We start from the raw sequence: 11,640 nt of genomic DNA on the forward strand, positions 1-11,640 counted from the left end.
CCTCCATCTAATTCCGCACGGCATAAATTCTACGCCCTTTATTGTTTTTTTTATGAGGCAAATGTAGGAATTGGGCGAAATTTGAATCACATCCCTATTGCAGCCCCGGCAGTCCAAACTCACTGACTGAAAAATGACCAATGTATGGATGGTATTACTGTGTATGAGCCAAGGTAGAGGAGAAATCATGTGGACAATCCACTCTCAAGTTACATTCAATAAAAAATGGCAAGAAATCATGTGGACAATTCACTCACAACTCACATTCTCCAAAAATGGCAAGAAATCATGCGGACAATCCATCCACAACTCACATTCACCAAAACTGGCAAGAAATCATATGGGCAATCCACTCAGAAGTCGCATTCAATAAAAATGGCAAAGTGGTACATATTAAATGATCAAAAGTACTTTAAGCAATATCTGAAATAAGGTAATTGATAGTGTTCTAATTCGAAGTTACACTTCTTATTAATATATAGAAATAACATCAGAATTCATTACTACGCTAACAAGATTATGATTTCTTGCTCTCTTCCTAATTCACTCATAAAGCTTCGAAGGGAGGCGCGGAGTGAAAAGGACATCCAATGGAGTTACTTTAGGCAAGGTGAGGCCAAAGCCCTCAGTCATATCTACGGCCACGTTCGAAGGGGTCGCCATCTCGAAGCTATGAATCAGACGAGCAATCACCAATTGTGCGACCTGAAGGGCGAAAGAGGTCCCGGGACAAGATCTCCTACCCGCCCCAAAAGGGATAAGATCAAAATGTTGGCCGCGAACATCTATGTCCACGTGGGTGGTGAGAAATCTCTCGGGTTTGAACTCACAAGGATCGGGCCATACACTTGGGTCTCGTTGGATCCTCCTAATGTTCGTCAATACATGTGTTCCAGCTTTAATATTGTATCCGGCTACATTGCAGTCCTCCGAAGCAACGTGTGGGGCTAAGAGCGGAGCTGCGGGGTACAGTCTTAATGCTTCCTTCACGATGGCTTGGATGTATACCAAGTTTTTGAGATCTGATTCGTCCACATTTCTTTCCTTGCCAATATAGGAGTCTAATTCTTCTTGAGCTTTCTTTAAAACGTGAGGATTGTTTAGTAGCAACGATAGTGTCCATGTTAGCGTAAGTGTTGTTGAGTCAACAGCACCTAAGATAACAGTCTAGACAGTGGAATTCTTGTTAGGAAACAAATTATATTACCTGACATGACGTGGGAAGCACGATTTGAAAAAAGATAACAAGTAAAAAATAAGAAGAAATCGTGCAATCATAACATGACATGTATGCGTCTTCAACACAATAATAATATTCAACCTGTTAGAGTGGAAATATCAAACCATAGCAATGTTGAATTTAAGAAGGAATTAGTACAATTGATCTTAGCTCGATTTCAAACTCACACGTCATTTTCAAGTGCCCTGTGTGCAACGTGATTCAACCACTCTCGTGTTGGAAATTAATTCAAACAACACAATAGGTTGTGGGTCTCCAAAGAGATGTGACGTTCCCAAGAGCTGAACGTGAGTTTGAGTCGGTCTGAGAAAGATGTTCTTTGTATTTTATAGTTGTCCTATTTATTTGTCTTTATCCTACAAAAGAGTCCAAGTGATATGTGGAGTTCTCTTGGAATGATGAAAGTAGGAAACGTTAGGTGTTGCTATTCAGCATACAAAGCAACAATTATATATAAAGGGATTATTGTATTCGTTATTGGTTGAGAAATGGAATAGATAAAAAAAAACGTGTGACCTTCTCTACTTTCACTAACAGTACTTCTACTCTATCTCCTATTGTTTTTCCTATACTTGCTCCTCATATTCTACATAAAGTATTTGGGTTTGTGTGGACTTATCAAAAGGGTGGACTGTGTTTTCAGGAAAATAGAAGTAGTTGGGGAAGAGAGAGTAAATGAGGCGGCTGAGGAAAAGGAGAGGCAGACCAATACATATCCTTTGTTGAATTATTTAAAGTCGGGGCTACGACATGAATGACTTTAGTTGATACTGATTTTCCGAACATTGATTTCGACCGGGCACCCATCTTTGAAATTAAAAGCTTGATGATAGAACATTTCAGGCCACCATTTCTTTTACATGTATATTAAATGAGGAATGCTAGATTCTCAACTGCCCTTAGAAAGAAGGGCAAAGGGCGCCACCATTGGTTAAATTCCAATTCTAATATGGCAAAATAAGGTTCTTTGCACCACCAAACAGTTACGATAGTATTCTCAGCTGGGATTTGATAGGCAATTTCGCATAAAGCTATTTCACGCTCACTTTGGCATGAGACAACACCTCAGATGAATTAAAAGAATATGAGACACCTCGGATGAATTAAAAGAATACAAAATAAGCTTCTAAAAGGTGAGCCTGTGTGGAATTTCTTTCCCCAAAATGCCTAGCAAATCCCACGGCAAACCTGGGGAGTTTCCTAAGTTACTTGGCACACCCCGACCCCACTGTGTAGATATTGTCCGGTTATAGGTGATCTACCCTCCCTGGTTTTGTTTTCCAGCAGCACTAACCGTGCCCACCCCACTCCTCCGGGCCCGCCCCTTGGAGATGCTGAAAACGCATCTACATAGGAAGAGGAGAAATTCACATATATAGCCCAATAAGTTTTCCCTCTTTCTGATGTGAGATCCCACAATCCACCCCCATTAGGGCCCAACATCCTCGCTGGCACACCGTACTGGATGGGAGGTCCTGCTCTGATACTATTATGTCACACCCCTGCCCCGCTGTGTAAATATTGTCCGGTTTTGGGCCGCAGCCCTCCCCAGTTTTGTTTTTCCGCACCAGCATGTTTTCGTTTTCCTATTAGCTGACTTGGATTTGGAAAACCGGCTGGGCTATTAGCTCATTATGTGGTTTAACAATTTTCAGATACCGAGGAACGGCAGTAGACTAGCTGACTTCAGGCACTTGGATTGGAACCTAAGACATTTCCTGCTTTCTTTCATTAGTTTTAGTTTAGAAATCGTTGAGAGAGTGAGAAAGTTCCTGGGTTATATGTTATAGATCCCCATTCCCTGTGTAGATGCGTTTTCCATGGTAAAAAAAAACCGGGGAGGGCTGCGACCTAGAACCGGACAATATCTACACGGTCGCGTCGGGGCATTACAGATATGGTATTAAAGCTTTCATTACTTGTTAAATAAGATTCTTGAGTTTGTAGAAGTTTACAAAACTAAAATAAATACATTTCAGTCATGGAGTTTGATTTAAGATTCTTGAGTTTCTATAAGTTTACAAAACTAAAATGAGGAATTCTGAATCTAAGCTCATCTCCCTTTTAATGCATTTCTACTGCTGGGTGTCCCAAGTAATTAAAAGGGAGATGATTCAATGGGGCCTATTATTATTATTATTATTATTATTAGGGAGATGATTTTTTTACCCCTGTAGGATTATGCGCCCCCCTTTTAATGTGAATTGTGGGCAAAATCACGTTAAAAGGGGGTGCGTAATCCTACAGGGTGAAAAAATCATCTCCCTTTATTATTATTATTATTATTATTATTATTATTAGGGATTTGCTAAGGTCCATCGCAAAAGGCTTTTCGCGGCTGGTCTGTCGCACTTCTGACTAGCCACCTCATGAATGGAGACAAAAGCTGTTGTCTTCATTCACGAGGTGACTAGTCTGACGTGTGACAGAACAGCCGCGAAAAGCCTTTTGCGAATGGATGCTAGCAATTATTATTATTATTTAAAAGTTCGCTTTTGCAACTTGAATGAGGACAAAAACTTGTACATATAAATGTATGGGATATTATATATTCGCCCCATTTTCTTCCCCAGCTCCCTTGTGGTGTAAAAAGAGTAGCAATATACATAGATTGGCCCAAGGAAGAATATGGGGTAAACATATCACTTCCCTATGGTTGTGTTTGGATTGCTAGAATTAGGAACTATGATTCTCTCTCAAACGGTGAAAAAGATAAAAATTACAAACTTTAAATCAAAAAAATTATAATAAAAATTCAAGTCTGACTGGGAACCTATAAATTTTAAAATAAAATATTCTTCTCTAGGCTATGTTTGGTAACTATGAATTTTTTTTTCGTTAGAATATATTATCTTACACAGCAGGAAGGAGAGGGAGTGACCTAAGTGGGGACTGATTGAGAGAGGGTGAGAAAAAGCTAAAAAATAAGGAGAGAAAAAATTCACTCAAAATTAAATTTATTTTCTTCCTATTTTTATCCACTTCTCACGCTCTCCTCCCTCATTCCTGCTCAGGTTAATTTTTACTTCTCTGTTTATTTTCTTAGGACAAATTTTTAGTTAAACTTAGACCCTGTTTAGGCTTATTGTCAGTCAAGACCAATGGTAGCAATCCCTTGTGTGATGAGTTTTGTTCCTTCGGAAGACAGATATGAAGAGAGGATATGGGCTATGTATTAGAGTTTGGGATTTTATTATCTTACATTGTTTAATAGGCTGTTAAAACCCATTAAAAAGTGTAAAACGTTTGGTGAGTTTGTCGGATTATCAAAACATGGTTGTGTGAAAATTACTAGAGAGAGAGAGAGAGGAATGCCAAACTGAAGTGCGTCCTTGGGAACCACAAGTTTCAATGGCGCCCTCGTTGGACCATCTCACCAAGTGCATGCATTTATTATTTCTTAAATTTTATATTTTTCTGTGCCATTATTAATGAGCACAGGTGAGATGTTCCAATGGACCCGCCCGTGTATCGGATTTTTGCAAAAGCACCCTTCAGTTTAGCATTCCGTATACTCACACACCTGCACATCCAATATATGAATCAGTTGGGTCTACATACCATCGCAGTTGCCTTGATGATCGTATCAAGATCGTGAAATTTAGAGAGCTGTGCATCATCTACAACCGAAAGCATCACGTCAATGAAGTCTTGCTCGCCCTTAGCCTCACCGGAGAGTCTCTTCTGCCGATGCTCCTCTAGCCAATTTGAAAGGAGAGAGTCCAATTCCTTAGCAAACTTCTTCATTTCTCTCACAGGCCGTTCGAAATCCGTAATCCACTTAAACAAAGGAAATGAGTCCGACAAGACAAACTTCCCAGCCAAGTAAGTGAATCGATCCATAGCTTCTCGAAACCGCCTTGCCTCGCCCTGAAGGGCGTCGCGGGCCAAATTGACACCAAAATATCTCTTCCCTGCAACTATCATAACAACCACATTAAAAGCAAGGCTTTCAAACCAATCCTTCATCTCTATTTGAAATGGATTTTGGTCATTCTTCTTCCATAATCCATACAAGTCTTTAATGAAGATGTTAATCTCAGTGGCTCGCACATGCTTGAGCATGTTAAGACGATGATTCGAGAGAAGCTCGACCGTGGCTATCTTTCGAATCTCACGCCAATAATCCCCGTAAGGCGCGAAGCCCATCATGGCGCCATTGAAAGCCAAATGTTTTACAATTGCGGCTTGAGGGCGAGTAGCGAGGACCTTGTCATTGGTAGTAAAGCACTCCTTTGCAACCTCAGAATTGCTCACTACGAGTATGGGATGCATTCCCACCCTAAGGATGAAAGCGGGTCCATACTCATCGGCCATTCGGTCGAGCTTTCGGACAACCGGCTCATCCCCTCCTAATAAATGCAGATGGCCGATTATCGGCCAGGCGCCAGGTAATTCCGGCGGTGCATTCTTACTCTTTGTCCTTCTAGCAATCCAAAGATTGTAGAAAACAACCAAGGCAAAAAGCCCAGCAATAGCTTGGAATTGGAAAAGGAAATCCATGCCTAAGCCAAGGAATGGAGATGAAAGGAAGTCTTGATATAGGCATTTATAAAAGAGAAAAGTACAGAATGGGGGTATTAATTACCGAAAAATATGGATTTCGGGTACCAATTAAAGTAAGTATAAAACTCGGGTGATTCTTCAAAAAGGGTGGAAAAAAGACCCCAATACCCTTATGACATAATCACGGTCCAACGTCAATCATTATCTTTAAAGTTAGATTTGAATATTGTATTATTTCTCACGTCTATTTGTGACAACATTTTTTATATTTTAGTATTATCTTTGAGAGAAAATAGGGTCGTATTTAATGCATTTAACCTTAACTATCATCATTTGGTCCGTTTCAACATTTGTTTGAATCCAAAAAAGCCTTGGATTCGTTTTAATCTTTGCCGTCTGCAATAAGCATTGACCGTTGGATCATTGACAAGTAAAAATATTTTTATGTACTTTAGATATTCCGACGGCGTACTCGATAGGTTTGGAACACATGTTTCAACTTAGAAAATCCAACAGCGTACTTGATATTCCGGTGGCGTTCTTGATATTCCGGTGGCGTTCTTGATATTCCGGCGGCGTACTATAGAATCCGGCGGCTTATTAGAGATTCCAGCGGCGCCCTCGATACGTTTGTAACACAATTCTTGATATTCCAGCGGCGCCCTTGATATTCCGGCAGCGTACTTGGTATTTCGGCGGCGTACTTGATATTCCGGCGGCATTCTCGATATTCCGGCAGCGTACTCTAGAATCCGGCAGCGTATTCAAGATTCCGGTGGCGTACTAAATATGTTTGGAATACATGTTTGAACCCAGAAAATCCGGCAGCTTACTTGATATTCCGGCGGCGTACTCGATATTCCAGCGGCGTTCTCAGCCAAAGAGACATGAGAAACAATAAAATATTCAATAACGTTCTAAGCCGAAAGAGATGTGAGAAACAAGCCAAAAGAGATGTGAGAAATAATAAAATAATCAATAGCGTAGCCATTCTAAGCCAAAAGATATGTGAGAAATAATAAAATATTCAATAACATCGTTGTTTCAATCAAAAGAAATGTGTAAATGATAAAATATTCAATAACGTAGCCGTTCTCAACTAAAAGAGATGTGTAAATAATAAAATATTCAATAACGTGGCCGTTCTTAACCAAAAGAGAAGTGAGAAATAATAAAATATTACTTTAAAGATAATAATTGACGTTGGCCTGTGAATATGTTAGGAAAGGAGCCATACGAGGACTCTGATCATGTCAGAAGGGTATTTGAGTCTTTTTCCCACCCGTTTTTTAAGAATCACCATAGTATCATACTTACTTTAATTAGTACTTGAAATCCATATCTTTAGGTAATTAAAACCTCCTTTCCGTACTTTTTCTCTTTGTAAAAGTCTTGGAATCAGAGGAGAATTACTAGTATTACCTACCGTTGTCAGTCAAATTTGATGGCTCTCTCAAAAGCTACCGGCGGCCATATCATGGAAAGCGTTGATGCGTTCTCTAAACAAGGCGCCAAAATGATATTTTTTAATTTCCCTGCCAATACATTCCAGTCTTGTTGGGGCCATTTTTTTGACCCGGACTAAAAGAGAAAAAAATAATAATAATAATTACATTGTTTTCGGTCTAGGCTGGAAAAGAAGTCTCTTTTTCTAGCAGCCTCGAAAGCATGATTCACATGACAAATGTATAGATAGAAAAGAGGGATCCGGATCAAGGTGGCAAACAGGCCGGCCGTGCCGGCACGGAACGAAATTTTATGGCCCGCGGAAATTTTATGGCCCGCGGGCCAGGCACGGTACGGCATGATTCGGCCACAGGCCGTGCCGTACCGGCACGAATGTGTCGGAGGTTAGGCACGGCACGGCCAGTGTCGTGCCGCTTTTCGTGCCGTGCCGTGTGCCTAAACCCTCAGCCCGGCACGGTCCACGTCATCTTGCCGCGGGCCGGCATGGCCCTTGCCACCTTGAGATCCGGATAGACAAACAGGGGCAAGAAAATAAGAACAAGGGCAAGAAAATAAGAACATGAGCTCGAATTCCCGCCAACTATTTTGAATACTTTGAAATATCATGAGTTGATGACGCGTGCCTGAGAAAATTAGAACATTAGGTCGAATTCCAACAATATTTGTAGTGCTTTGAAAAAATCCACATGAGCTCGAATTTCAGCCAAATACTTCTAATACTTCGAAAAAACCCTTCTTCTTAAAATAAAAAAAAAATAGAAAAACTTATCCTCAAACATGACAGATGTGGGCAAGAAAATAAGAACATGAGCTCGAATTCAAACCAATTACTAGCAATATTTTGAAAATGACCAATATCGTTGGTCATTTACACATTAGCCTAGGTTTGACATTTTATCCTTTCTTCAAGAGTTTTTATATGGTCTAAGCCCTTATAGTCCCCTATTTTTCAAAAAGTACAATACGGACAAAACTATAGGATGATCCAAACCGTCGATTTGATGGACCATATTGTAAATAGGTTGTGCCCAAAAAATCATTTCCATAGGATGATCCTAGCCCTCCGATATAGAGGTTTCCATAATGTGCAGTTCATCTATAGATCGGTTGGTTGGGATCATCCTATAGAAATGTTTTTTCCGGCATGACCTATTGACGTTATGGCCCACCACATGGACGGTTTGGATAAAATCTCTCTTTACACATTGTAAAGGATCTAAGATAAGATTTTGGGCAACCAACTTTGAAAAACTAAGTTCGGTTCGGTTTCTTTCAATGAGAAATTGGACGTAACATAAAACAAAATTTACGTCCATTTTTATGTCAAAAGAAAAGGAGCCTTAATGACTATACCTGTTATAAAGCATACCAATAACAATATTTGAAAGTTGGCTTATTTCACCGACCATGTTTCCAAACCAACCAGGACAATAGTTGCGGGTTTTTTCCGAGAAGACCAAATTAGATACTTTCTTTGCATCTTTGGGAAGACCAATTGAAAGAGATTATTTTAGACTTGAGAAAACTTGCAGATAATCAAGGAAAGAAAATGTTTTTGACATTTTGGGTTTTTCTTGGTGAAAAGAAAAGAGATACATTTTCTCTTGGAGGACTTTGAAGAGATGAAAAACTAGGGTTTTGTGCCTCTTGCAAAGTGAAAGAAAAACATAGATGTTTTGTTCCTTTTTAATATGTTCGAAACGAGTATAGGCACGCAAAAATTGGACAAGTAGTTAAAGAGCTCTGAATGTTTTAGTAGACTGTGTTAGTTAGTTCGTACGCTCGTTAATCTGTTTGTGAGTTACTAAGCTATTTATGTTTGTAAGTCCCTCAACTAGTTAGTGGGATAGCTTGAACATTTTTTCTCTTGTATTCCTCTATTAAAAGTGCAGTAAACTTCTGTGTACGTAAATGGAATTTTGTTGATGAATAAAAGCTTTTCTAATATTTTAGCAAGAATTCTACTTCTGATTCTTCATCCACAGCCGAAAGGATCGAGTTCTTCGATCCAAACGGTATCAAAGTGGTATCAGAGCATCTAGGTATAACCTTGCGACTGTAATCGTGAGGCGATCCTTTGTTAGTGCTTACGAGCAAGAAATTTGCGCTAGTTGAAATCTCTCAATGGCCAACTGACGTCACCGAGGTCCGATTGAAACAGAGGGTCCCAACCGAGAGAAGAATCACCATGATATCGAGATTGAGGAGTTGGGTCGTCGAGTCCAAACCCTTACCGAGAGGTATCTCGACAAGAGCCTCCCGATGAGGAGGAGGAAAGTAATGGATCGGAGCTGGATGTCAACCGTTTCTATAGGCCATGCCAATGCCAAGGAGAGTGACGGTTCTTCTCCGAGACATCCCCCTTTGCGTCCAAGTTTCACTGGCGTTAAGGTGGAGATTCCCGAGTTTGAAAGAAAGATGCAACCGAATGTAATTATAGAATGGTTACTACTGTTGAACGAATTCTTTACTACAAAGAAATTCTCGATGAGCACAAAGTGAAGATCGTGTCAGTCAAACTTCACAAGCCTCCCTTAATATGGTGGGAACGACTAAAGCTTCAATGAGAAAAGACCGGAAAATCAAAGATTAGATCATGAGAGAAAATGAAGAAGGATCTTTGGAAAGAAGTATGTAACGTAAAATTAACTACAAGATGCTTTCGTGGTCATGTACCAATTCCAACAAGAGACTTGTTCCGTAGAGAAGAGCTTGACAATATGATAGTGCGATGTAATGTTATACAACCCAAAGAACAAACTATTGCTCGATATCTAGGGGGTTGAGGGATGATATCGAGAAAAAGTTCATTGATCCTTCAATGATGTTCATCGTCTGGCTAGCAAAGTGGAACAACAATTCCAGCTATGATGAGAGCAAGGACCAGCAGGTTCTTTTAGAACTTGGAATCTTGGTCATGAGTCTACTCCTAACCGGGGAGTACGTCTCAATCTTGTCCCTCCGATAGCATTTCCCGACCGCCCAATCATCATGCGACTCCAACTTATAAACGACCAAATCCTTCACCACCCCAAGGATTCAAATGCCAAGGATATAGTCATATCACATTGGAGTTCCCCAATTGCCAAGTTGTACCTCTTGTAAGTAATAAATTACAAGAACTTGATGAGGGAAAACCGTCTGTTGGGCCTCAAGAAGATGAAGAAGAGGTCACCCATAGTGATCAATGTGATCTCCTTGTGATCCGCAGAGCTATGAACATGGACCTCAGTAAAGATGACAACGATTGGATTTGCCACAATATTTTTTGTAAGCCCAATGGTTCCCATGCTTGGCATTTCTTTCTTGTTTTGAGGATTTTGATTGTCTTTAGCTGTAGATCTCATTAGTGTGCATTCAAGGAAGCTTGGATTGAGGCCAAGAAGCTCTAATTGGACCATATTTGGAGTGCCAAAGTCATTGGAGATCCAAGGAGCATGGTGGACTTGAAGAGGAGAATTTAAGAGAAGATCATGTGTGTTTGAGTCCATTTTAGAATGTACAAGATCCATCCTTAGATTAGGTTTATTGAGGCATTAATAAGTCACTAATAAGGTCCCAAATAATAAAAAGAGTAGGTAAAATTAAAGCCCAAAGCGTAAGTAAAACACAAGAATCAAATTGGAACATAACTAATGTCCGTAGAGCACAAGAACATCGAAATCCGATAGAAAAATAATGAGATATGAGTTTTACAAGTTAACTGGGAATATCTCGAAAATTGTCTTCTGGCATCCGAAGTCAGGCATCCGAGGAAAGTGTTCGGGCGTTCGAACATGTTAGAAAAAGTTACCCGAGGAGCTTAAAATCTCTATGGCACCCAAAGCCTTGTCAGGCCACCCGATTCGGGCCGTCCGAAGACCCTAGCAGGCTTCCGAACACTGTTTTTCCTAGTTTTATCTTTCCCAATGGCTAGTTGTTTCGGGCGTCTGAAAGGCGTCCGAATCGGGTTCCGAGATAACTGTTGGAAAGTGTACAATGGCTATTTTTGAGGAGTTGCCTATAGGTTATAAACTTCTCCAAACCTAATTCTAACACTCCTAAGCTATCTTGGAACATATTAAGAGTGACTTAAATTTGTTAATGCCTCTCTAATCTTAGATTAAGGATTTGGATCATAGACTTCACTTTGTATATCTTCTTCAATCATTGTAACCCTTGTGAGGGATTTTATTTTTCTTTCTTTCAATTCAAGAAGTGTATTTAGGCGGGTGTGAAGAGATGCAGAGCCATCTCAAGAGCAAGTGTTGGAGGTGCGTAGCTTTCTCCGGAGTTTGTAATTGGGTTAATTCCCCTCCATTAAGGGAATCCGTTTTAGTTAAGCCATCAAGAATCTTGGTGAAATGGAGTACATCCTAGGGTTGGACCAAACCACTTAAAAATCTCGGTGCACACTTTCTATCTCTCTCTTTATCTTTTGTCTTGTG

The 11,640-nt window shown here is 40.1% G+C and overlaps 1 protein-coding gene across 1 annotated transcript; it reads right to left on the bottom strand.

Annotated features, from left to right (window-relative positions):
• Positions 1 to 339: 339 nt before the first annotated feature.
• LOC143851569 (strychnine-10-hydroxylase-like) lies at positions 340 to 5,774 on the bottom strand. The gene is made up of 2 exons (XM_077361042.1): positions 4,802 to 5,774; positions 340 to 1,167 (listed from the first exon to the last, which is right to left on the bottom strand). The coding sequence occupies exons 1-2, from the start codon at positions 5,741 to 5,743 to the stop codon at positions 544 to 546; spliced, it is 1,566 nt and encodes a 521-aa protein (XP_077217157.1). The 5' UTR covers positions 5,744 to 5,774; the 3' UTR covers positions 340 to 543.
• Between the last annotated feature and the right edge of the window lie 5,866 nt (positions 5,775 to 11,640).

Source organism: Tasmannia lanceolata, unplaced genomic scaffold (genome assembly GCF_043159265.1).
Source record: "Tasmannia lanceolata isolate RefF3 unplaced genomic scaffold, GAP_Taslan_0.1 ptg000018l, whole genome shotgun sequence".
NCBI lineage: Eukaryota > Viridiplantae > Streptophyta > Magnoliopsida > Canellales > Winteraceae > Tasmannia > Tasmannia lanceolata.

What these genes read in the sequence shown, in the direction of transcription:
- LOC143851569 (XM_077361042.1), bottom strand. Translation starts at nt 5,743, where the DNA reads ATGGATTTCCTTTTCCAATTCCAAGCTATTGCTGGGCTTTTTGCCTTG. An exon ending in TCATCAAGGCAACTGCGATG is followed by an intron (nt 1,168 to 4,801) that starts GTATGTAGACCC and finishes TCCACTGTCTAG; the next exon opens with ACTGTTATCTTAGGTGCTGT.